Source organism: Drosophila albomicans, chromosome 2R (genome assembly GCF_009650485.2).
Source record: "Drosophila albomicans strain 15112-1751.03 chromosome 2R, ASM965048v2, whole genome shotgun sequence".
In the NCBI taxonomy this organism is placed as follows: domain Eukaryota; kingdom Metazoa; phylum Arthropoda; class Insecta; order Diptera; family Drosophilidae; genus Drosophila; species Drosophila albomicans.
The window spans coordinates 23,071,408-23,098,583 of NC_047631.2; the positions used below are offsets into that span (position 1 = coordinate 23,071,408).

Sequence of the window (27,176 nt, forward strand, 5' to 3'; positions counted from 1 at the left end):
ATCCAAGCAGTCAACCAACCAAGTAACCACTTTAAACATCGCAATCAGCCAAACCAAAGCTTCAGACCAGAGCAGAGCAGAGCGGAGCTGAGCTCATTAGCATTTTGATTTGAAGAAATCAAACAAACATTTCCGGCAAAATGAATAGAAGCAAACATTGAACATCATCGTATCATCGTGTGTCATTGGCTTTTAACATTCGGTTTTAGTAAAGTAAACAATTTCAAGTGAAACTTCAAATTTTTTAGGGCTTTAATAAAAAAGCGAGCATAAGAAATGAATATACCCCAAAACAAAGTGAGCAAAGCAAATATCATCATAACTCTATCATTTTCTTTGCTGTCAAGTCATTTTAGCGTAACCCTCAGTTGAATATATACAAATGTGAAATAACTAAAAATTTTAACATTTATCTAGATTTTAGTTTACAATTAAAAACTGTATTCTGCACTAACTATTAAAAAGTTTTGTTGGTGACAATTGCACACACACAACTTGTCTAGCCTAACAAGTTGTTCTCTCTTTTTATTTTGGCGGTAAGTTTTCTCGTATACACTTGTGAAAAGAAGTCGATTTTCAGGAAAATTGACAGAATGGTACGTCAAAATCGACGTAAGGGCATCGAAGAGGTATACGGCTCCAAATTGGAAGCCGTGCAACCAGGCCGACCACAGAACTTGCCCCAACCGGGCATGACTAAGACGGCAACAATGCGTGTCGCTTCTTCGCGTCAAGGGGATTCGCGCACCCAGCGCAGCTACGTCACAGCCAACGATTATTACATTACCACTAATGTACCGCTGAATTCCACAAATATGCGCACAGCTAACACAAGCAACATAGTTGTACAACCATCGAAGACATCACATATGCCCGTCCAGATGCAGGCGGCATCCACACAGGCAATGCCATATGGCTCGATGTCGAATCGCCGTAACAAAGCGAGTGCTCGTCAGCCCATTATACAGAACCAGCCGCAGAAGGTTCACTTTGTGCCAACGGATGCTAATAAGGTGCATGGTCATATGCATTCGCTTGGTCACAATCATTCACATGCCCAAGGTGGGATGCCTATGCAAATCACTCAACGCACTGTCTACGCACAGAATATGGATATGGAACCGAGTATTGTCGAGCTCTCCGATAAGGATATCATTATGAATACGAGCAACTTGAATGTTCGTCGGCAGCATACGCATTTACATCAAAATCAGCAGCCACATCCGCATCCATTGCAGCATCAGCTGCATCAGCAACAGCAGCTAAATAATCAAATCAACCCTAGTAACAACAACAACAATATGCATCACAAGCATCAACATCAACAACAACAACAACAGCGTCAGCAACATCAACAACATCATCATCAACAACCTCATCAACGACAGGGACATTCACAGCAACATCGTGGCTCGCAATTGCAGGTTGAAGCAGACGTTGAGGAGAAGGATGATGATCCCGAAGAGTTCTTTGAGCTTATACGTCAGACTGTAAAAACAGCCGTGGGAGTGAGTTAACATCTAATATAATCTTTTCATTAAATTATTCATTATCATTTTTGTCAAGACAACTATTTGTGATGTTGTCAGTCGCAATTTTCGCGATTTGTCCAGCAAAATGGAACGTTTTTCAAATGAACTAAAGACGACCAACGATCATTTGGCTAAACTGCAGACTGAAGTTACAAACAGTGAGTATTGCATTCTTAAGAAATAAGCATACTTCAACTTAAATATATACTTTCGCAGAGGTCATGCATTACGGCGAGGAGAACACTCGTCATTTTCGTTATTTATGCATGAAATCAGAATATGATAAGATGTTCTATCAACATCAGACGATGATAACCGGCAAGCAATCCTCAAATAAAGTGGCCGCTGCATCACAGGCAAATCTCGCCACTGCTGCAGTGCCCACCGCCATCACAACCACCAGAGTTGCTAAACAGTCGGCTGTGATTAATCAGAAGACTGTTAAGCAACAGCTGGCCGCTGCCAAGTTGGAAACCGGGGGCGGTAATCTGAAGAGTCTTAAGATCAGAGACAGTGTGAAAGCGCAGAATCCTTGTGCCTGCCGCAGTACTTCAAGGCCAACACCAAGCCAACCGCAGATTGAGGAGCGACCATCGTCGTCGGATCAGAGCATCAGTGTCAAGTCCTCGGCACTGGGCGTGCGTGAAGTGTTGGGGCAAATACAACGCTTCTGCACCCAAATGCAGCTCACAGATCTCAAGGATGAGCAACCCAAATACAATTCAATGACTGGCATTTCGGCCATTGAGTTGAGTGCCAAGCCTGGCTGTGTTCCTGGTAATTTATCCGCCACGCCAATTGGCAACGATGCAAAGGTGACAAAGTCACCTGATGGAGGTGATGCTATCGATGTGGAGACTGAGACACCGGTTGATAGCATGGATGAAATCGAGATTGACAACTTTCAATACAGCTCCGATGAGATGTCCTCTTACAGTGATGACAGTGATGTCAAGTTCAGCGGCAGCACCACAGCTCGAGCTCCACTGCAGTCAGCTAGCCGCAAAATGACCGCTACTCACATTAACAAGGGCGCCGGCGATGGACAGTAGAGCCATGTAATTAAACCAAGCTAACCAATTACAAATTCTAAACACCCACAAAAACACATAAATATCCAACTGCATTTTTTCGAAAATTAGATTAGAGTTACGATTTAGTTTCTTTGGATCAAGCTAAATTTTGACGTCTTGTGCCGCATGAGAAGAATTGGTATCAAGCATAGGTATTACAACCAAGTATTTGGATATTTTTTACCAAATGAAATTTGTTTAAATGCGTGTTCATTTTATTGATTGAAAATAAAATTAAAAATAATATTGTTGTAAGCTGCACAAATGTCACTTGCAAAGGGTAGAAAATTCTCGACCTCTTTTGCATTTCTTTGCAGTTGCCGCTTGCTTAGTTGCTGACCCATATAATGCCGGAGCACCCGGTAAAGACCAAGTAATGCCCATTGGTGTCACTAATAACTGCATAATATATTGACTGCGAAATATGGAGATGCTTACAACGTTAAGCACACGCAGAACTGACACCAAAACAAAAAAAAAAACACTAGGCATAATTACATGTGTAATGAATGAATGAATGAATGGGTGCATGAGTGAGCGACTGACTGAGTGAGTGAGTGGATGCAACAACGCCCACTCATTCACTCACTGTAACCCTTAAACTGAGCTCTTGCATTTTTATGGGCTTACGGCTGTGTCAGAACTGCGAGTGTTGCGGCCAAAACAGTTGAGACAGAAACGTGGACGTGGTCGTGTGAATGACTGACTGTAAAGCAAATAAAGTAGTGTTACTCAAAGTGCAATTTGGTTACATATATGCATAAGCAGATCGGCAAGGTCCCTTGTATATTGCATAAACAACATTTCGTTGGCCCGAAATTGACCAAAACCCAACGTCAACGGCCATGTCGCTTTGGCCCAATTGCAATTAAAGTGCACAAAGTCATCGGACGAACTGTGGCTAAATTAAACTTATGCAATGCCAAATGGCAAATGCCTCGGGGCCAAGTGTTTCGACTGCAGCTAGTGCTGCGCACATTGACATTAATTAAAAGTGTTATGCAAAACACCCTTAACCGGAAACGCGTTCTAATACGTCGTCAAAAACTGCTGGCAATGTCAATGCCCATTGCGAATTGAAACCCGCTTTATTGCATTCCCTTTGACAAGGACGCCAGTGGCAATGCATTCGATTGTCAAATAACTTTGCCAACTAATTAATATATGCATTAATTATTGAAAGACAAAGTTCTTAACCCTTTTTGAAACCCTTGCAACTTCTTTGAAAGTATGTGCGTGTAACTCAAAGCCTGCTTCAATCAGCTGTGTAATTGAAATGACCAATATTTGAACTTCAAGTGGTTGCCACAAGTCAACAGCAAGGGTGTCGTGGCAGCAAACTCACAAAAACACGTCAACTGTTTATTTTTGTATTTATGGCAAACATTTTCACTCAACCATCGAGTGCATTTCTCGCTTGAGTGTGTTCGTACTAGCGCTAGTGCGAGTATATAACCATAACAACGGAACCGTAATGCCTAATGTGTCGGCCTAAGCCCAAGTTGGCCAAAACAAAACAACCGAAACAGGTGCAAAACATTACGGGGGTGGCTCTTTGGTCTGTCGGTTATAAACGCATGAAACTCGGTAAAAGATAAACACAAAAAAGTGTAGAACAAGGAAAAAGCGAAAACCAATAGAACATAATTGCAACGCGACTCGGTTTGTTAACAAATTGTGCGGTTGTTGTTGCAGTTGCAGTAGTTGCAAAGCTGCACCCGTTGGCAGGCGCAACGCAAATTGATTGTCTTTCCGCAAAATAACAAAATACAACAACGAGAGTACAATTAAAGCAAAAATAAATAAATCGAATAGTTTTTGTGTTGTTCTGTTCTGTTTTGTTGTGTTGTGTTGTGTTGTGCTACGTCTGCGTACTTCAGTGGGCAAATATAAAACGACAACCCGAAACGTTTAATTGACCCTAAAATTGCTCAAGCGTTCAGCTTTAGTTTTTTTTTCGATTCTGGTTTTGGTAGTTGAATCGCAGCTCAGAGCAGTTACAGATCATATTCCAGTCGTGTGTGCTACTCATAAAAACGTACAATTAATATATATACATTTCTTTTTTTATGAACGCAAACTATCGATTTAAGTGCAATAACATGAAAAATAAATAAATGAAAACGTCCCGCATTAACAAGCCAATTTGCATTGGCATATCACTGCGGCTCGTAATAATTTCCGCAGAAAATACCTATCGATTTTCTTTTTCTTGCTGGCACATTTTCCGCGGGCCATTTACAAATGAAATAGAAATATGAAAAAAGCAAAAACTAAAATATTCGCCAGAGCCACATTACTTTGCACTGATACGAACGGAAGAAGAACCTAGAGAGCACCACAGCAGGAAGGGAACTATGCCAAGCCAAAGCTTTGCCCAGTTCAGTGTGTACTTTAACGTGATTCTATGTGTATGTGTGTTAGTGTGTGACTGTGTGTTAGTGTGACAATTTTTAATGCGATTAAAGTGCAACACTCTTCTGAAGAGTGCAGAGGCAAAACAGAATGGCGAAATGCTAAAATTCTGCATAGAATAGTAGTGAAATGCATAACAATTTAAAAACTCGTTCGCAATCCCATTTATTTTCTTCCATTTTTTTCCCCGGTTTTAATTTTAACATTTTGCAATATCTTCTTTTTACTATACAGTTTACATAGTGAAATGCTGCTAATTGTCTATAAATGTTGAACGACATAGAAAAAGAATCGACAAAAATCAGTGAACAAAAATTTGCGAGAATTTTTTAATTAAAATATACATACAAAATCTGAACAACGAAGGTCATGAGTGGCACGCAACGAGGCAGCCAAACGCCATTACAATTGGGTGAGCATTTTAATGAAGCACATGAAAATGGAGAAATATTAAAGAAATGTTAAATAGTGTAGGAATAGAAATTTCATTAGTTTCTATCGTTTTCCCAAATATTGGAAAATTTAAACATTGAACTAGAAGCTAATTGATTTCAACTGTTTCTTTCGCAGTGTTAATTCTCATCACAGTACTTTGCATAGCTCACAGCCATGGCGCTGGGTCTGGCTCGGATGCCGCACCTACTAAAAAGTCGGCTCCGTTGCGAATAACGAAACCACAACCTGTCAGCACTACAATAAAAACAACAGCAACACCAACAACAGCAGCATCAACAACGACGAACGACGAAGCCAGCAGTAGCATAGGTGAACAATTGGCACCATTAATATCCTCCACCACCGAGGGCACAACCGGCAGCAGCGGCGATGGCAGCAGCAGTTATGGCACAACCGCAGCAGGTAGTTTAGTGCCAGAAATCTGCATCAATGGTCTGCAGCTGGTCGTGAGCAATGCGCAGGGCGAGCGAATTGTGCGTCGACAGCATGAGTTGGTGGAAATTATTGAGGGAGATGTGTTGCTCAGTGTGCTGACCAGTGATCCAGCATCGGCGCTGTTTGTCATCAATCGTGTCAATCAAGCGAATCTCATTTCAGCTGACTTTGAAGTTGGTAAGTCTAAATATATACTCTTCCTTAGAGATTCTTTAGAATTTACATAATGTTCTCATTTAGGTGTTCGTGCCATAAATGTGGAAAATGCCAGTCTAGCAGAGAATCTGTTAATACAGGAGGTGCAATACTTACAGCAATGCACCACGTATTCCATAGGCATATTCATGGATTATGATCTTTACAAACGTCTGGAATCTATCATTCACGATTTGGAGTACAATGTGTGGCCCATCCCAACAACGCGTTCTTATCTTTTCCCCAAGGTGGCGCACTTGCTGCATCAGATGCCCTGGGGCGAGAAGATTGCCTCGGTTGAGATAATCACCGAAACTTTAGATGTCTACAATGAGTTCATGGATGCGGCACGTCAGGAACACATGTGTCTAATGCACTTTAAGAGCGATGACAATGTGTACATTTTATTTGGCAATAAAATGGCCAATCACTTTAAGGAGAACGGCACTGTGTTCGTTGTGCCCACGGAACGCGCAGAGCAGGCTTTCCTAGAGGGTAAGAAGTACTTTATAATACATCTTAGTTGTGTTAATAACTTCCTCTCTTGCAGAACTTCCCAACAGGGCTTTTATACTGATGGAGAATGAAATAGAACTGCGCTCCAATGACTTGGATACAATGCCCACTACACTGGATGAGGTGCTCATTGGCAAGTCTGTGTTGCCATCACGTATTCTCGCCTTGGCCACTCCCATTGTTGACCTAATGAACTGGCTGCGTAGTTCACTGGCCCAGCATTGTAAGCGTGATGAGGAGCTGTATGTGCTCGAGAGTTGCTTCAACTTCCTCAACTTTATTGAGGATTGGCGTACGCCAGAGTTTCGTCATCCCCACACAATACCAGAGCTGTTGGCGTTGCTGCACATGCGCAAACTGCCTGAAATGAACTTCCAAATGTATCAGAAGAAAGTGCAAACATTGGATGTGATAACAGGCGAATCACGCATGGAACTGCGTGAGATTGCCAGCCAGAACTTTCTAACAAATCAGACCATCTACTATCACTACAATGGAGCGAACAATACCAGCCTGGAGCTAAAGACCAAGTTCGGATTGGTATTCAATTGTCAGTATACGGCAGGTGACAATCGGCGTCATCCGTTTGTGTTCGATGGCGAATCTGTGATGTTCTGGCGCATCAAACTGGACACCTGGGTGGCAACTGGGCTGACGGCTGCCATACTGGGCCTGATTGCCACGTTGGCCATTCTTGTGTTCATTGTGGTGCGCATCTCACTGGGCGACGTCTTCGAGGGCAATCCGGTCACCTCCATATTGCTGCTTCTGTCACTTGTGCTTGTCTTCTGCTCCTTTGTGCCCTTCTCCATGGAGTATGTGGGCGAGCAACGCAACTCGCATGTCACCTTCGAGGATGTCCACACATTGAACACGCTCTGCGCTGTACGTGTATTCATCATGACGCTGGTCTATTGCTTTGTCTTCTCACTGCTGCTCTGCCGTGCTGTTATGCTTGCTTCGATTGGGTCCGAAGGCGGTTTTCTATCCCATGTCAATGGTTACATTCAGGCGGTCATCTGTGCATTCAGCGTGTGCGTCCAGGTCGGTATGTCCGTGCAATTGCTGGTAGTCATGCACATGGCATCTGAGAGCGTCTCCTGTGAGAACATCTATTACGGCCGTTGGCTGTGGGGACTCTTGGCCTATGACTTTCTGTTGCTGTGCTGTCTGGTCAGCTTGGTGCCGTTTATCTATCGATCGCAGCGCAACTATCGCGAAGGCATTCTAATTGTGATTGGAGCTGTGCTGATGCTGATCATCTGGGCTGTCTGGATTACGCTTTCGCTGTTTGGTGACGAGTGGCGGGATGCAGCCATACCGCTGGGTCTGCAGGCCAGTGGCTGGGCTGTCCTCATCGGCATTCTCATACCGCGCACGTTTCTCATTGTGCGCGGCATTGAACGCTCCGATATTGCTCAAGCGTTGCCCTCGCTCACTTCCCTGGCCTTTGCCCAAAACAATCAGTACTCTTCGGAACAGGTAGGAAAATCAAAAGCTAGCTGTATGTAAAATATACATTTCATGTATTTTCAGAGCGTCTATGAGTGTGTGAATCCCGCCATGCGGCACTGTTCGCAAGAGGAAATGAATCATCAGTCACCGAGTGAAATACCCACATTGCCGCTGCGTGGTGGTGGCCCACGCCGTCAACAATTCTTCGCTAACCTTCGTCAGGCCAATGCAAATATTAATCCGCAACGTCCACCGCCGCGTCCACAACAAAGTCCTTCGCGTTCGTCGGTCTGCTCGTTGCCGCCCTCACCGGAAAACAGCAAGATAACGCGTTTCTGAATCGAAGCGTCAGTCAAACTCTTCCGCTCCACTTCTAGTCAAAACCGCAAGAACGTGCATTCAGTAAATTGCTGTAATCTCTATTTGTTAAAAACGTACCATCTTATCTAATAACGAACCAATAACTAGATGCCATTTAAGACTTGAACAAAAATAAATGGAAATATAAATGATCTAAATACAAGATTAATATTTATTAGTGTTCTGATTATATATAATATTAGAATGCAGTTTATATATAATATATTTTTAGTTTTGACTCTTCTACTTCTTTTGGATTGCAATGGATCTACTCCTAAACTTAATTTTCGCTGATTGCAATGTTCTAAATTCTCTGGGGTTCTAAGCGCGACTGTTTGATTATTGCCTGTGCACTTACTTTTAGAACTTTAGCACTTGACAGTTTGGTTTGTATATTCGCTAAGTGCAAAGCTCTGCAGTGCAAAGCTTTGTAACGGCAACTCTAATTGGCTGTGTCAACACGTGACAAGTGAATGGCTATTAAGGAAAATCGTCTAAGGCTCCTAAAGCGAAATAAAAGAAAACTCAATATCCTTTTGCGTCACGCGACACTGGCGCTGGCGCCCATTGTTTGGCCTTGAAAGTGGGCGGAGTCCTAGCATTGTGTGTGTGTGTGTGTGTGCGCGCGATGCTGACGTCAGGCCTCCAGTGCACTATGTTGAATTTGACCCGTTTTTGTGGCCAAAATTAAAATTTTTTAAATTAACAAGATTTTTGAATGCAGGTTTCTTGTATAATAAAGGTTATTGCTATACGAAGGTATTTTAGAAAAGTGGGCGTGTCAACGCCCACATAAATCGAAAAAAAGCGAATATATAAATCAATTTTCAAGTTAGAGACCCGAATTTTGGAACACATGATGAATGTCCTATTTCAAATGCTTCCTGAAAATTTGGTTCAGATCGGATAATAAATATGGAAGTTATTCAAGAAAAAAAAATCGCAAAGGCTTTAGCAGTTCTGCAATTCTGGCCAAATGCTACTCCCTAATAATTCAAATTACGCAAAAAACCGCAAAAAAACGCATAATGAGCTTACATGTTATGAATTCAGAATTGACAGATCTACAACATGTATATGGACACTTACTGAACAAATTTGAACATTTTAGTTAAAACCTTTTGGAAAGTTCAACTTTCTTTCGAAAAGTGACAAGGGGACAACACTTGCTAAATATACAAATTGTTAGAAAAATACGAACAAAACACGGAACATATTAGTATCAACACATAGTAATAACTTAAAGAAGTAATATTCCTTTTGAATTTTATTATTCAATGATTTTTTGTGGGAGATATGCCAATTTGAAATTGCATCGCAAATTTAACATTTAACACTGCACGTATTGTCTGCTTGCAACAGCTTACTTTAACAGCTGTTATTTTAACATTAAACTGTTAAGTTAACATTTTCGGTATACAATATCGCGATTTGATCATTTCTCAACATGGTAACATTAAAAACACGGAAATTTGAATACTTGCGAAAAATGAGTTTTGGCCACGAAAACGGGTCAAATTCAACATAGTGCAGTGTCCACCCCGAGCATTGACCGTGGCACATGAGAGAATGCGCAACAAGATATCAACTACTAGATGGTTAGAAAGTACTACCAAAGAGGGCTCCCGCGTTCGCCAAAATAAAAAATAAAAAAAAGACCATTCAAAATGGCGTCGTTTTTAACCGCCGTCGCCACGCGCCAAGCATTAGACTCACAACTTGTGGGGGAAAGGGAAGGGGTGACGGGTGGCCAAACCACAGTTAAGTTATGCCGACAAGTTTTATCTGGATAGCAAGTAGTACGTGGTATGCGCGCAAATTTTGTGTTGCATACTTTTTGGGGCAACAGCTCGAGGTCCGCCACTAACAGCAAAGAACAACAATAACAAGAAGGCAAAGAAGTAGAAGTGACAGAGGAAGAAGAAGAAGAAGAGGAAGACGAAGTAACTGTGTGTAGGCGCCTTGTTTTCCGCGCTTTTCCGGCGTAATTTGCACACCATTTGCCGAACACACAAACACACACACGCACACACAGCGAGAACACTCGACGCCAAGCGTCAGCGCAAGGACACTTGCGGGCTGCTCCTTTGGCTGTGTTATTTGCAGCTTGTAGCTGAGCAGATTTGCTTTTCCTTAAATCAGATAACAAGCAAAATATTTTGTGTTTCGTATTTGCTGTTGCGCATGTTTATGCATAATTTTTAGCACATTTTTATACCATACCACACACACACAGGTGCAAGAGGTTGATTTTTGCGTTGTGCAAATGGAAAACATGTGTACAGCAAACACAGAAATTTGTAACGATGAAAGAGGAAGTAGCTCTAACGATAATAGTATCTAATAATAGTAAGGAAAAAAATGCATATAAAGGCATTCATTAGTCGATGCTGAATCTGTAAATTTCTCTTACTTGCCGTAATTAAATTTGAATATAAATTCCAACATAAATAACAAGTGTGTGTTCCACATTATCCTAATAAATGTATATGATGATTATGCAATTTAGCTAAAAGTTAAAGTGACATAAGTTTATTTATTATTTGCCCATTAACCGAAAGTGTTGCTTTTATTAGCAAGAATATTTGATTCATCTTGTGGGGGACTCACGTAAAGCAGTGGGTTGCACTTCCTCTCTATTTTTAGTTGAAGCTCTGCTAATTGCACTTAGAAGCTGAAAAGCTGATGGGATTGCTGTCATAATTGCCAGTGTTAAGTTAAATTCCCATGGTTAGTTTTGGGGCCGAGAGTAAAGTGAAGTGAAGCGGAGTGAAGTGTGCGCCACTTGGCTGTCTAAAGCTCTGCTACGTGACATTATTACCAGTGCAGTCTATATATATATAAATATATATATGGTATATCCTGCATATCCCAGACCAACCATGTCTCCACATACTCTCAAGTATATTGTCTATGATTTATGACTGGAGTACTGCTAATGATGCCGCATTCGTCTGATGCCAGCCGTGTCAGGCCACATTGCAAAGCCGCCTGGGAGTACGAGTATGCGGGTGTGTGTTTATATAAATAATATAATTCCTAAATGCCAAACACAGATGCAGATGCTGCCAATGCATACTACATACATAGATGATACCAGCTCGATTAGCATAGTATCATTAGTGCGAAAGAAACTTTTACAATTTGAACTAAACCATGTATCACAAAACAGTTGCCAAACTTGTGGATTCTTCGACAACAATAACAATTGAGACATCTGTTTATTGCATTTTCCTACTTTTTTCCATTCTCTCTCTCTCTCTCTCTCATTTTGCTATTATGCGTGGGAAGCTGTGATAGAGGAGTAGGAAATGGAGGCTGCCTATCATTTGTCACATGCCAAGAGAGCAATAAAACGTTACGGAAAGCAAACATTGCCGGCTGTATGAATCACCATGGCTTTTGTGACGACATCACAACACATGCTGCTGCTGTTGCTGTTGCTGTCGTTGTGGGGGGCGCATAATATTTTGTTTAAGGTTATCTGTCGTCGGGGGCGCTCAACTCGCATTTGCTAAACTCATTGGCATGTCGCCAAAAATGTCGACGCCATATCCAGAGCCGCGTTTGCCCATTTGATTATATTAGTCATGCTTACAAAAAAAGCCATATGACGCTTGGGCAAACCAGTTAAGCCACCGTACCCAGCCCCTATCGTAGAAGTTCCCCAAACTACCCAAGCAAAAAGCCAAAAACTCACACACACATAGAAGAGTCTTAGCTTTTACTATAGAACGTCAGTCGACCCTTATTTTATGAAACTACAACGAAAATTTCCACGCTTTGTAGACAAAAGCGGCTGGCAGAGGCGGTAAGAAGTTGCCGCCCTACGGCGCAGATAACGGCAGGCCAAACAAAAAGCTTTTCATTCATCAAAAATAATCAGGCGAGAGGGAGTGCAAGCGGGGCCAAGGCTCTAAGAAGTATGTGTGTGAGTGTGTGTGTGTGTGTGTGTGAACGCGTGTAGAGTCTGCGCTGCGCAAAATATCAAGAACTCAGTGTGTGTGTGTGCTATTTTTCGCCTACTTTATCGGAACATGACTATTTTGGATAGCCTCCCCCAAGTTACCACTTTTAGCGAACAGTCAACTTGACGAAGCTTCTCTTTCTATTCACGGTTTCTGCTTCTGCCTCTGCTGCTGCTGCTGTTGCTGCTCATGTCGCTATTTCTATTTCTGTTCAGCTTGTGTCGCTGTCGCGCTGTCTTCAATTGCTGCTGCTGCTGCTGCTGCTAGCGATTCATTCATGAAATTTGACAGTCTGACGTAGGGAAACAAACAAAGCCATTAAGCTTTTTATTTTAATTGGCCCGACGTTGTTGGCTATTTTTAGTCAGCGACAGCACGAAATCCAATTTGCAACTTATGATTTTGCTGCGAAACAATTAAAATATAAATATTTTATGCAGAAAACTTAACTTATTTTCATAGTTGCTCGACTTTGGCTAGTATTACATTAATATAAATTCGTTTAAAAAAATTGTTGAAATTGAATAATAATAATAATAATAGGTTTTACAATTTTCGCAATTAAAAGGATCATCAGCAGCACGCAGTCGAACTTCTCTGTCCCTCATGCGCTTGCCTTTTCCCTTCGCTTGCGCCTCTCACTCTCTCTCTCTCTCTCGCTCTCGCTCACTTTCCCTCTCTGGTAACAGCTGTATGCCGAAGCTTTCGTCAAGTTATAGGCGAAAGCTCCTTGCGAATGCAATCCACATGGTAACAACATCCTTGAACAAAAGGATATGCGCGTGCTTTTGTGACCAGTACGCGACGTTAACTCATGGCATACACACACGGCAGCGGCAAAAACAGAGCGCGCACACCCAATACACACACAGACACTCAAACAGAAACAGAAACAGACACACGCATACATACGTACAACACTCACTCACACACGCACACGCATACAGAGTGAAACAGAGTGTATTTGTATGTACATATTAAACAAAAATTAAAGCGCCAATTGTAAATGGCAATGAAGAATTTGCAATGAGTATCTGAAAATTGCAATTAATTGAAAGCGCTGCAATAAGAAAGGAATACGAAACGAATCGCTGGTGAAAAGTGCAAGTGAAAAGTGCCTATAAGAAGCAGAAATTCACACACAAATACGCGCACACGCATACGCAAACAACACACACACACACACACACACATACGCACGCACACAAAGAGAACGTCATATGCCAGAGGCAGGCTGTCGCTTGGCAGGCACATTGACAGCAACAGCAACAAAGGAAGCACAAGGAGCAGCAGCAGCAGCAGCAGCAGCAACGAGCAGCAACGGGAGTGAAAAGCATTTTGTGTATCCTATTTTGTGTGTGAGCGAGCGCGTGTCCATGTCCGTGTCCGTGCCCGTGTCCTTAGCCACAGCAGTAGCAATAGCAAACAACAACAGCAACAACAACGACAACAACAACAACAGCAATTACGGCGTGTAGTTGCTATAATGATAGATTTCAAAACAAAATTGAGCAAATTATCGTATAAAACGTGCCCCGGTTGGAAAATCTAAAAATAACACCACGATACATTCATAGCCTGCGTCTAATGCGCCATTGAAATCCTCGTCGTCGTCGTAGTCGCAGTCGTCCTCGTTGTCGAATTTCGGTGTCTGTTTCGGTGTCGAAGGCGATAACAAAATCCAAGTGCCGCTTGCGTTAGGCCCCCACAAAAAAAAAGAACCAACTGACTTTAAATTATGCATGCACATTGATTTTCTGACGCGTCGTCATCGCCGTCGTCGTCGCCGCCGTCGTTGTCATTTTCGTTTTCCTCCTCATCGCTGTCAACATCATTATCAGCAACAGCAACAACAACAACAACAGCAACATTTGTAGGAACAACAACAATACCAATAACAACAACAACAACAACAGCCTCTGCCTATTGGCAATCTCATAAAGTCATTTCTCGTCCCACGTCCTGCCTGCGACGCATGTTATCAGCGGAACTGACGTCGTCGGCGTTGTTGAATGCGAGTTATCAGCGCACCAACGGCCTAACAAAAGGTAAGCACACACATACGCATAAGAGCAGCACTTACGAGCCACAAAATATTATGCATACGCACAGTACGGCCGACGGGGCGTATGTGTAATATTTGTAGTCGAAAAGTATCGAGAGATACGTCGTGTACCATGATGATATTAAAGAATGGCAAGGACTATTCAATACACGTATTGCGAGTAAAACAAGTAAAAAGCTTTACCGAATATTGAAAAATGTAGATCTACCTTTACTTCAAATTATTTGTAACATCAACAATCAAGTTCGAAGTCAACTTTTTCCACAAACAATGCTGTAACTAATTTCTGTAGTAAAATATATTGGTCAAATGATTAATTGCGGTGTTATTGTTAGGTTAATTCTATGCATCACCAAGCTCCGACAGGTAATTAGGACAAATCGATTCAGCAATGATTTTCAGCTGACGTATATTGATTGAAATGAAATCCTCTTGACTCGCTACAACTGCGTATTTTGAGCAGAGATTATTATCTGCTGCTTTACGAGTATTGATCATTTGCAGCTCGTATAGTTTGGTTTGTGTTGGAAAAAGGTCAGCGTATTTAATTAAAATGTCATAAAATACATTTACAGCTCATTTGACACGCTTATTAACACCCGCACATGCACTCATTAACACTCATTCAGACCCACGCTCTCTCGCACTTTGTGCTATCTTCCCACTTACTGCATTTGCTGCGTCATTGTTGCCATTATATTTGCTTTTAATCTGATTTCAATTATAATTGCATTTTATAGCGCTAATGCGATTTGGCGTCCGCTCACTCACTGACTACTACTGCAGCTGCACATCCCCCATTCCTTCCTTGCCTCTTTGACCTCAGCTTGCAAGTCAAGTTCCACGTAATTCTTGTGCCTCCTTTTAATGCAATTTACTTGGCTGACAAGTTCTTAGAAACGCAGGCAGGCAGGCAGCCGAGAAGCAGCAGTGGTGGTAACAACAACGGTAACGGTAACTGGTACCGGAAATACAGTTATAAAATGTCAACAACAATGCAAACTCATGCCATGCAGTTTTACATTTCCGGTATGCAAGTTGCCCAATGACGGCGTTGACAAGAATTTTCCATAATCGTGTGTGTGTTAATATGTGTGTGGGTTTTGCTGACGTTGCTGTAACGATTTTACGACTTGATGTCATGCATTCAGCAACAACAACACCAACAACAACAGCAGCAATAAGAGCGACCACAGTAAGAACAATAATAATACTCGTGGAAACTAACCGCAACACCCACACTCAACATGCAATATTGGATGGGTCGCAGTTTTTCAGTTTATAGTTCGCTATTAAGCCAAACCAAATTGCATTAATTATACAAATTGTTGGCACATTATAAATAACCATGCAGTTTGCATATGGAGCACGAATATTGTTTGCCAATGCAAACTATTCGCCTCTTGCTCGATCCCACTTTTATGGACTTTAAATGAATCGCTTTTGGGTTCATAAAAACCACGCTCAAACCATTTGGGCTATAAACAATCGAGTTCATAAAGAAATAAAATGTAATGTGAATACAATGAAGAGAATTATAATTTACAAAGGATAATAGCAAAATTATTGCATTGCCTTTGCATGGCGATTGTATGTAGGATTGATATTTGGAGCTAGATCAATTTAGTTTGATAATTACAGAAGCATTTTAAAGTACCATATATTGTAATATAGCAAGAGGTTTTCGATTCAGTTTTAATAGCTTCAATTACAAAATTTACAAATTTACAAAATTTAGAAACAATAAAAGTTCGTTATTCTATTTTTGAAACCTTCAATTAAAATCTTAGTCTTAAGACTACTAAAACAAGCACTAAAAAGCTTCCTACATCTGATTTTTCTTACCTGCAGATGAGGCTTGCCTGTCAACGACATTTGGAAAGTGCAGAGCAACAACCGAAGCAGCAGCAGCAACCGCAGCGGCAACAACCACACCAGCGACAACAGCAGCAGCAGCAGCAATGACCAAGCAATTGACAACAACAACTGCAACAAATGCGGCGTCTAGCATAACACAAGCGGCAAATTTGGCGCCCACGGTTATCTCGCCGACAACAACCGTGGCAACACCAACCATAGCAGCCGCATCGACAACAGCAACAACAACAACAATAACGGAGGGAGCATTGACTGCAACAATAACAACAACCACAGAAACAACAAAAACACAGTCTCAAGCACAGCCAACAATAGCAACAAAGACCACAAGTGCAACAAAAGCAGCATCAACAACATCAACAACCACAACAGCATCTGCATCTGCATCTGCCTCGGCGTCAGCATCAAGCGATGCCAGCGGCCGTTCAGCGGCTTTGGAACGTGCTTACGTCCACGATGTGTACGAGCATTGCGAGGAGCCAACGCGACCGCCGCGTCCCCGAGTGGCACAATTTCTGGGCAACTTGGAGCCCGGGTCGGTGGTCTGCGACGTAGGTTGCGGCAGTGGGCGTTATCTTACACAGTGTAATCCCGCTATATGCACCATTGGCATAGATCGTTGCTATCGCTTGAGCAAGGCGGCCCATGAGAAGGGCGGCGAGGTGAGTAAATGTCATGAACGCAATGAAATTGTAATTGATGTCAGCAAATTACTCACTCTAGACAGGTGTGTCAGTATTAGGGGTATGTGGTTGCACACACACACATATTTCTTGGAAAGCCCGCAGTTGTTCATTGCTTTCTCTCTCTCTTTCTCTCTCTATTACTCTATCTCTCTTTCTCTGCTCTTTGCTTTCCTTTTCCGTTGCTGCATTGCTTGGCCATACAATTGACCCATTTTGCCTCAACGAGCAAACACAGTTGCCGTATTCAAATATTGGCCAGAGCCCAGTGCTCTAGTTGCCCGAGTTACTCGAGTGCTTCAGCTCCAGCAGCAGCAGCAGCAGCAGCAGCAGCTGCCCCGGACATGACTCCCCATCCCCCAGTGGCCCCGTTGCCATTATTGCAACGCATAAATTATGCTTATCATTGAAATTATTTGCACATGTTCTCTGTTATTGCCAGCGTTGAGCTTTAATGCCCACATAATTGCAATGGCCAACAATGGAGCCATAAAATGAGCAACGTTTTGGTCATTAGAGAGCACTGTAATAAACTGCAGCCGTCGCTGCTGCAACTGCGAATTGCATTCAGCTTGTCGCTTGAATCGATACTCGGTCACAGACTGGGGAATTGGCTCAACTGACACAACTTTCTTGGCAAGAGTCAAATTAATTTAAGATTTGTTTTTCAGTTTGAAAAAGTTCAAGACATTAATCAATATCAATAGTTACATTCGAATAAGCTTTATTTTGCTGAAGTTTTGCACAAAAACATTGTAATTAATTCGGTTGTCTGTAGTAAAATGAAATTAATGAAAGAAAGTTGCGTTAACTATTTTCCTCTCATAAATCGAAAGTTTTAAGTTTACAACGAAGTCAACTTTTATGTAATATGCAGTGTATTTATGTTGTTTCATTTTATTGTTATTGTCATTGTTTTGGAGCAACCCAACATTTGCTTTTATTTATTAGGGCGTACAATAAATTGTGCTCTCCAGTTGCTCCCAGAAGTATGCAATACTTTTTTGCAATAATCTATTACAAACGCTTCGTTTCGTTTCGCTTCGCTTTGCTTATTTATGGTGCCATTTCCAGGCAAGAAATGCCATTTTCTAAGAACTGCATAGTATTCCTTATTCCTTAGCCCCCATAGCACCTTATTCACAGTCCTCTATCCTTTGCCTTTCCACCCTAGGCTCAGTTGCAGGCATTTTTCGCATTTAAATTGCATTTACTTGTGGCATTGCGTGGGATTGAACTTCGCATGTAATGACGGCGAGGACGCAAACGAGGACAACGACGACGACGACGACGACGACTTAGTTGCCTGTTGGCTTGGCACAATGGCATTGCAAATGGTTTGCTAGGGTTGCCAGGGTTACCAAAGCTGGTTACATGCCACACGCTGCAAAGTGCTTTCATTTATTTAATAACCGGCCCCATTATCATTATCTTGGCTGGACAAGTAACGCAATGTGTCTATGATTGCCTGATTGTTACAATTGTCGAGTCCTTGACATTTTAATGGATGCCATTAATAACAATTATATGCGTTTTATTTGCAATTCTTGTTTGGCATTATGGACAAACCAATCGAATCAAAAGACAATTCAGTTAGCAGCACTTTAATGTTATTAGATTCGATCTAAAGTTTTGGAAGTCGAGAAGGCCAGAGATTGCATTTTGAAATATTTCATTTAAATATGATATGATTTTACCAGATTGCCAGCTTGGAGCAGCAAAAGTTTTCACCCCAATTCAATTTAATGCATCTCAAAGTATGTCAAATTTGAGTTTATTTAATTCTGATGACATGCAATATGTGTGCGCTAGCATTAAGTAAACTCAAATGCAGAAAATTCAGAAACGCACAAGTGAGTCACGTGACTTGCAAGCGAATGCACTTTGCTGTATGTGAAAATACAACAAGAACAAGAACAACAACATCAACGACAGAGAAAACACGCAAAATATATACAACAAGTTTTGTGGAAAACCAATTTAAGTTTTGCTTCAAACTGTTGTATCTGCTCTCTGCTGATGGAAACTTTCAGAGTATGCAGGCTTGCTGGCTGGCAACTTTGATTTCTCAACTCGTGCATGGCCTGATTTACTATAATTTTGTAAAGCAATAAACTGCCAAGTGGGACAGACTGACTATGCAGCAGACATTAAGCCTGGCCGCAAAACCAAAATAACATGCACACAACCAGCAGGCGAGAGCTCATAAATTGCTTCCCTACGAAATGACGCATAAAAAAAGAAAGAAAGAAAACAGCATTGCAATGCAAAAGCAAAGCGAGCGCAGCTGGATTCGCTGCTCTTCAAAATGAAATCTTTCAGCTGGTCGTGCGCCAGATGAGTGCTTTCAACCAGACAGACAGACAGAACAGAAAGAACTGCAGAACTTTCGCCTTATTTTACCTGTTTGCTTGTGGTTCGTTTAAGCGCCATTTAAATAAGCTGCAGGCCAAGAAGGCCAACACAAAAGTGCATACATAAGTGCACACTACATACATAAGTATATTTTCAGTCACTGTGTGTGCTCAGTTTTTTTTATTTTGTTGCATTCTTTCGGTCCGTCAGTTTGCTTTTGCTGTGCAGAGCTGTGCTTTGGCCTCATTAGTGTGCACCGTGGCGTATGCGTAACATGTTCCACCTGACACTCGCGCAGCGACAACGACAACAACAACAACAACGACGAAGCGCTTGCATTGAAAACCTGTCAACATAAATTTCTAAAGCGTAATGTGACCGACCAGTGTGACATTACACACCCACAAAGCGAATTTATGTATGTATGTATGTATGCGGTGTACAGAAGAAAAATGGCAACTGCTATAAATACAGTTTGTAAAGAGCATAGAGAAAATGTGAACATGTTCACCATTCATCTGCCATCCATAGCAAACAAATACTGTCGGGGGGAGATGGTATAGCAAAAAAAAAAAAAAAAAACTAGACAACTTGAATGCTGTTTGAATAAAGAACTAAAACCCAAAGCGAGTGTGATGCATTTTTTATTCTGCTGCGTTTTATATAAATGCAAATGTCTGCATGCTTCGCTCGCATGCTCCTAAGTAGACAGTATAGTTTTTTATGACCTGCTTTCTGTTCTCTGCACGGCGCTCAACTTTCCCCGTTCTGAATGCCAATCAAGAAAAGTTTAAAGAGTCCATAACATAGTTTTGCTTATATTTCAAACAAATGCATATAAAAGGAGCACTTTAAATGAATGCGGTAATAAATCAAACATTGATGGAAGTTTTTATTAAAATATTATTTACTATTGAGGTCAATTTATTGCTGTCAAAAATTATAATGACATCAGCTTCAACTGTGCAACTGACAACTCATTTAATTCGCTTATTAAGAGTCGCACAAACACTTATCTTAATTGATATTTTGTGGTACAAAGAAGAAAAGCAATTTTACACTGGCTTGACTTGCGACGTCTGTTGCATAGGCCCTTCAGCTGACATTGCCAACAAGAATTGTACCTGGACAGCTGCTCAGCGTGCTGAGGAGGAAAACGAAAATGAATGAGAGAAAACAGCAGAAGAATTTCTTTTTTTTATTTGGTGGGTCAAGGTTGTAAATTTTGCAGTTGCACAAACACACACACACACACAATCACACACCTACACCAAGCGCAAAATGCTATCAGCATTATTGCAACGTACAATTCATATTTGCCGAACGTGTAAAAAAAACGTATTTTATTTTATGGTTATCTGCACTATTATGTTTTTCAAATGATGAGATATATTTGTTGCAAAATACAGTCCCATAGAGCATGGAAACCGCAAAACGCACGCTTCCTTCCTTCCGTCCCGTGGGATCTTTATTAACTGTCAGGGAATGCAATTGAAAGTCGTTTATGTGAACATTTAAAATGTGACTGGAAATGATTGAGCAGCGATACAAGTACGTGTTGTAGGAAATGCCAATCCTATTACACTTTACCACCCACACACACACACACACACAGAGACTGTGCAGTTGAAGAGTTTTGTTTATTTCCTTTTTGTGTGGCTTAAATAAAACTATCAGCACTGGCCGTGACATGAAAATGAATATAAATGACGCACATATAACAGCAACGCAAATAGCAGAGCTGGAGCAACAACATGCTAACAACTTACACAAACACCCTCACATCAGTACAAACACACCGCAGCGTTAGGTAAGGTCAGTTTTGTTGGCCCACATTTAAACTAAAAAAAAAAAGAACCCGTCATCAACTTTTTCAATTGGAATAAACCAAAATAAGAGCTGAACTATCAGTGAGTGTGTGCCTCACACTTCACACTAGCAAATTGAGTAAACCAACTGCCAATTTTCATCAGGCGAACGCGTTAACCAAATACCAAATGGTTGCTACTGCCATCGACAACGACAACGACAACGACATCGAGGAGTCCTTATTCTAGCTCCTGTCAAACTGCTTTCAACGCCCTCAGCTCCACTTTTGCTGCACACGCACGAAAATTAAATTAAATTTCAATTTGAAAATCATTTACTGCCGCATTATATTAAAAGCTATCCATTTATATAGCGTAAAAACTGCAATTAAAATCAATTGACTTAAAAGATTCAATAACGTAAATTCTATACATTTTTTTCACATGTGAAACGACAACAACAAACAAAACCCCGGCTGAAGATAAATATTTTAATGTTATTGATTTAATGGGGCAACGATTAAATTTAAATGGGCTTTTACACGAAATGCTATATTAATTACAACATTGTGGCAAGTGTCGCCGTTCTATAAATACCTCGAGCAATCAATAATCGTAATACCCAATGGTTTGTTGTTGTTATAGGTCAAGTAAAAGGAAAGTTTTCTGTCCATATCTTGTCAGTTACGTTAATGATGCCTATTAGGAAGCTCAATAGGGAAAGAATAGATTCTTGGAAACTACTTGATATATTTGTAATATACATGAGTCAGTAAAAATAAGAATGAAAATGTTTTTTACCGCATCCCACTGCTCGAAAGGATTCATGCTTCTTAGCAACTAAATTGTGTAATATATTATTTGCTTATGCTTTAATTTGACGTTCCACTCGTTGAGCTCTTGGCAAGGAGTATTAACAAAAACGCCACAATAAAATTAAGGTTGCATCTCTGGCATTTCACTGGTTGGTTACTTAACCATGACTTCTTACCCCAATGCGTTGCAAAAGCGTGTTTGCTGCAGCTTGCACAATTTTTATTGCATACTTTGCGGGTTGCTCTAGAAGTTTGCAAAGCTGAGAATGGGGTTCGTATTACTTAAGGGATCTGCAACGACATCACTGCGAAAATGTGCGTGGGCTTGTGGCAGCGTCTGAGTGTGTGTGTGTGAGTGTGTTCTGCTTTGACGTGGGCGCCTTTTGGGTTATTTAATTGGCTCGATGCAACTGCAGTTCGTTATTTATAGCACAGCATATTTCCCTTGTGCATTCACTTAATCATAATCATGTTGTGCTCTTTTTGGCCCACAGGTGGCGCTGTGCGACAATCTGGAGCTGCCCTTTCGTGACGATAGCTTCGATGCGGTTCTCTCGTTGGCCGTGGTGCATCACTTTGCCACCACCGAGCGTCGCGTGCGTGCACTCAGGGAGCTGGCGCGTATCCTGCGCATTGGCGGCCGTGTGGTTATCACTGTGTGGGCACTGGAGCAGCGACATCGGCGTTTCGAGTCGCAGGACGTCCTCATACCCTGGCAGCCGCCCAAGAATCGCACCTACTCCTACTCCTATTCCGACGAGGATGACGATGACTATTTGCCGCCCTATCACGCCTACACGGAGGACTCGACCAACTCCAGTCGGTCGGCGGGCGATGGCGACAGTTCGAGTCTAAGCTCATCCTCACCGGGCGAGTCCTGTTATAGCTTTGTGCGTCGTGCATTACAAGTAAATTATTAACATACATTTGCGTCTTTTCAAATTAAACTACAACTCTTTTGCTATTACAGAAACTTGCTGGTGGTCGTCGTCATGCTTGGTTCCTGGACTCGTGGGCATCCAAGGAGACGCGTAACGACAGCAGTCTGGACTACGAGGACGCCAAGGATCTGCCCATTGAGCTACGGCGCCTCGAAGACTTTGAAGACTTTCCCGATCCGCCGCTCTCTGCAGGTTTGAAGTCCCGCAGTCTCGGCAGCATTCTGCAAACGCCGCCGCGTCAAATCGTACGCTCTCGCTCCAGTGTACCGAGTCTAGGTGGTCCGCTTGTGCCCTGCGAGACAAAAGCCAGCGCATCAGCTGCTCTCTTGCTGAATGCACCCGAGACGCAACTCAATGGCCGGCACTCGCCGACGCCCACGGGCACAGGCAGTGCGGGCAGCACGCTCAGCCGGCGTCCCAAGCTAATTAAGCAGAAGCAGTCGCTATGCGATGACGACAACAGCAGCATCCAAGAGCCGCCAAGTGTGCCCACCACAAATGCTAACGCCACGTTTCAAATGCTCAGCAGCTATAACAGCGCTAGCGGCGCCGTCAGCAGCAGTCTCTATACACACAACAGCCCACAGCCTGGTTCCTCGACAGCATCACCACCAACCGGAATCGAAGCGAGCGAGTCTCCTGCGGCACCTACCACGAACTTAAGCGGCTCGCTGCGCAAACAGAGTTCGCTAAACGAAGAGCTGATGGCGGGCAATCGTCTGCGGGAAAAGGAACGCGTACGTAAACGCATCCAGAAGCAGACCTCACTAAACGAGGCCTTTCTCTGTCGCTCGGCATTGTTCTCCAAACGACTGCAGATGATTCGCGATGGCTTCACCACGAAAATCAAGAGCTCCACGGGCAGTCTGGAGCGTGTGACCAAAACGGGCATCACCAAGCTCATGCAGAATATCAAGAATGCTCCAGCCACCCAAGGGCAACCCGCGACACCACAGCAGCAACAACAGCAGCAGGGGAACAACAACAACAAGCAGCAGCAGTTAGCATCACCCGCGTCACACACACAACCGCATCAGCATTACCATCATCATCATCATCTGTCCAGCAATGCGGGCAGCTTGTTTCCCGCCCATCTGCTGTTGTCCAGCACATCGAGTGGCCCCGTGAGCTATTGTAGCATTGTCGACTGCAGTGCGGCCAATATTTGCCAATGCAGCGCCTATCAGCAGGAGTGCGTTGCCTGTGCCGACAGCGAGCAGGGAAATGCACGTCGACACTCGCGGGAATCGGGCTCGGACTCATCGAAGGACAGCAGCCTACAATCGGACACTAGCATTGAGTCGGAAGATAGCTTCGCCTCGGTCATCTTCATACCGAAGCCCGAGCAGCATCAGCAGCAACTCAACTATCAGCAACAGCATCAAAATTCCAGCTCTAGCAACTCCAGTTCCAGCAATGGCGCTGCTGCTGCCCAAGCGGCACTTGCGGCCGGTGCCACGGCAACGATAGCAACAAACAACACCACAACAGCCACGGTGCGATTGCTGCCTACGAATTCAGTGCCAACCTCACCGCTCATCATGCCCTGTCCGCCGACGCCCGCCCATTCGCCAGCCGCTATTCAGGGCACTGTGACTTCGCCGCCACAGTCGACGGCAGCTGTAACGGCTGCGATGGCCATGTTGACGCCAGCCGCGAAGCCAGCTCGTTTCAGCTTCGACGAGGCACACATCAAGGAGCAGCGGGAGCAACTGCAGCCAACAGCAGCAACTCTAGCTGCAACAACAATTGCAGCAGTTTCAGCAACCACCTCAGTAACAACAACAAGAACAGCAGCAGCTACAACAACAGCAACTCCTACAGCTGCTGCCATAACCGTTGTCACAACAGCAGCTCCCATGGCTCCTCACAAGATCACGCGTCAAACAATACGCGAGATGCCGCCCATACCCAAGTTCCGCAAACAACAGTCGCTGCAACTGCAACGTCCCAGCTTTCCGATTGTGCGACGCGCCTCGGGCTCCGGCATGGCGGGCAGCAGCTCCAAGCTGCTCTCGCTGGAGCTGTTTAATCCGGCCACCGATGATCTGGACAGCGACTCCAGTGAGCCCTCCTCTCCGGACTCCATTGACAGCGTCATCAGCGCACCGCGCTCGGCGCAGTTGCTCTCGGCGCCCAGCACTGAGGCAGGCGGCAAGTCCAGCGATGAATCGGACACGGCACTGGCGCAATTCCGCGGCGAGCTGCACATCAACAATGCCACAACCAACGGCAATGACATCATACTCAACGCGGACAGTGCTCCATTGTTGCCAGAGAAGCGTGAAACGAGTCAGGCACAACGGCCGCTGGATTGCAATGAGTTTGCCGAAAAGTTGACGGCGCAACTGCAACGTGAACTGGATGACAAATGCAATCGAGCCGAATGCCGCAGTTTGGATGGCATTGGTGACATCGGCGAGTTTCTCAACGGCGGCCGAAGCTCCAAGAAGCGTTCCAATGGGGATTTGAGTGCATTGCGCGATGAGCTGCGAGAACGTCGCCTGATGCTCGCCAATCTGTCCACGCAACACAGTCTACAGCAATCGCCGGTGTCTTCTTCAACTTCCTCGCTGTCCTCACAGACGCGCAGCTTTACTATACATGAGGAGCAGGAGGGCGAGGAGGAAGATGAGGAGAATGAGCGAAGCTACACGCTGGGCATCTACGAACACTGCAAGGTCTCCAAGTTCAACTACAAACGCAATCGCAACTATAATCTCAATGCCGAGACGGCGTATCTGCTGCAAGAAGATGGGGACAGCGATCAGCGCGATGATGATGATCGTAAGTACAATGAAATATTATTCAACCACAGCCTTCATTGATGATTCAATTTTGTGGCAGCCATTCGAGAAGAAGACGAGGATGCCGAGGCACTGGAGGCACGTGGCGGAGATCAGCTCGGCGCTGGCATGCATGAGTATGGCCAGCGACGCCGAAACTTTGGTTCCATCAAGTCCATGACATCCAGCGGATCCAGTTCGACGGAAACGGTGTCGACGACATCGCAGCCACCGCAATCACTGCAGCAGCGCGCCTCCATCGAGTCCCTTGAGCACTCGAATAGCTCAACAGCCTCACTGGATAGCCCCTCACAGGGTGGCGGAGCGACCACACATCATCGTTTCTATCACGTCTTTCGCGAGGGTGAATTGGATGCACTGATCAATCACCATGTGGCCAGTCTGCATATTGTTAGCTCGTACTATGAGCGTGCGAGTTGGTGTGTTGTAGCCGAGAAGGTGCAGGTGTGGACGATTTAAGTTAGGAAACTATGATCTATACTACTTATGTTAAGAAAATTGAGAACAAATATTGCAAAAAACACAAAAAAAAACAACATTGGAAAACCAAAACCCAATAAGTCTCTGAAGCCCCCAAAGGAATTGTTAAATTTAGTCTTTATTACTAGTTGAGAGAAACAAGAAGGAGTAGAAAAGAACAAAAGAAACGCAAAGTTCTAGCACTAAACTTAAGTAATCGTAACATAACGACTCTTGCTTAGGGTTGCCAGGCCTGCTCAACGGCAGGGCTGCCGCACTGCATTGAAATTCAATTTCAAGTAAACCGTTTAGTTATTAAGCGCAAATCGACGACGCAAACGAAACAACGCAAAATTAATATTACAACAATCTATTTACAACGACTATCATCTTTGATTTTAATCAGCTTTCAAACTTGTTTAATTTTATACATTATTTCTATTATTCTAATTTTAATTCAAGCTCATAGAATACGTCCATTTGCAACGTGACATACAAATAAACAAAAATAATAATGTTATAGAAAAATCTAATTAAGAAGTTGAAATGAAAATTGCTTTAACTGAATCAGATAGAAAAATGCTACAAATCATATCTAGCGACATCTATAGTATACCAAAGCTTTATACACATAAAACAAAAAAGAAAAGAAATTATAAACAAAATGCCATCTAGCTAACAAAAATTCATAACAAATAATACGAGAGCAAATCAATACGTAAGTTTTTGAATATCAATAATTGCATTTAAAACGATATAAGAGAAATGCAATGCAAGAGTAATCAAAAGGGACAATTTGCAAAACCTACAAATATTTTGCGTACCTGTTCTCAAGCTCACAACAATAATTGTATAACAATTTCAATAATTTTGTAATATTCGTAACTTGATATTTGATATATTGCACTTATTTGTTTCCCCTAAATAAGAAAACCAAAAAACAAAAACGAAACACTTCCC

At 42.9% G+C, this 27,176-nt stretch overlaps 3 protein-coding genes across 7 annotated transcripts; all 3 read left to right on the top strand.

The window, feature by feature from the left end:
• Positions 1-359: 359 nt before the first annotated feature.
• LOC117576210 (myb-like protein Q) lies at positions 360-2,860 on the top strand. The gene is made up of 3 exons (XM_034260815.2): positions 360-1,508; positions 1,567-1,690; positions 1,749-2,860. The coding sequence occupies exons 1-3, from the start codon at positions 594-596 to the stop codon at positions 2,582-2,584; spliced, it is 1,875 nt and encodes a 624-aa protein (XP_034116706.1). The 5' UTR covers positions 360-593; the 3' UTR covers positions 2,585-2,860.
• Positions 2,861-3,249: 389 nt separating this feature from the next.
• LOC117576208 (protein bride of sevenless) lies at positions 3,250-8,600 on the top strand. Of its 5 annotated transcripts, none has more exons than XM_034260804.2 (6): positions 3,250-3,327; positions 5,255-5,432; positions 5,591-6,088; positions 6,152-6,601; positions 6,657-8,104; positions 8,159-8,600. In XM_034260804.2, the coding sequence occupies exons 2-6, from the start codon at positions 5,390-5,392 to the stop codon at positions 8,414-8,416; spliced, it is 2,697 nt and encodes an 898-aa protein (XP_034116695.1). In that variant the 5' UTR covers positions 3,250-3,327; positions 5,255-5,389; the 3' UTR covers positions 8,417-8,600. The 5 variants fall into 5 exon arrangements, with proteins under 5 accessions (XP_034116695.1, XP_034116698.1, XP_034116694.1 ...); XM_034260807.2 differs by having other exon boundaries at positions 3,276-3,313; XM_034260803.2 differs by having other exon boundaries at positions 3,286-3,382.
• Positions 8,601-13,217: 4,617 nt separating this feature from the next.
• On the top strand, positions 13,218-26,283 carry LOC117574369 (streptococcal hemagglutinin). The gene is given in 4 exon segments (XM_052007118.1): positions 13,218-14,453; positions 16,322-17,010; positions 22,504-22,917; positions 22,980-26,283. Coding segments are annotated over 4 exon segments (4,413 nt in total). The 5' UTR covers positions 13,218-14,380; the 3' UTR covers positions 26,217-26,283.
• Positions 26,284-27,176: the final 893 nt, after the last annotated feature.

Coding starts and splice junctions, on each gene's coding strand:
- LOC117576208 (XM_034260804.2), top strand. CDS start 5,390: ATGAGTGGCACGCAACGAGGCAGCCAAACGCCATTACAATTGG. Junction 6,602..6,656: donor AGAGCAGGCTTTCCTAGAGG/GTAAGAAGTACT, acceptor CCTCTCTTGCAG/AACTTCCCAACAGGGCTTTT. Junction 8,105..8,158: donor ATCAGTACTCTTCGGAACAG/GTAGGAAAATCA, acceptor ATGTATTTTCAG/AGCGTCTATGAGTGTGTGAA.
- LOC117576210 (XM_034260815.2), top strand. CDS start 594: ATGGTACGTCAAAATCGACGTAAGGGCATCGAAGAGGTATACGGCTCC. Junction 1,509..1,566: donor CTGTAAAAACAGCCGTGGGA/GTGAGTTAACAT, acceptor ATTTTTGTCAAG/ACAACTATTTGTGATGTTGT. Junction 1,691..1,748: donor GCAGACTGAAGTTACAAACA/GTGAGTATTGCA, acceptor ATACTTTCGCAG/AGGTCATGCATTACGGCGAG.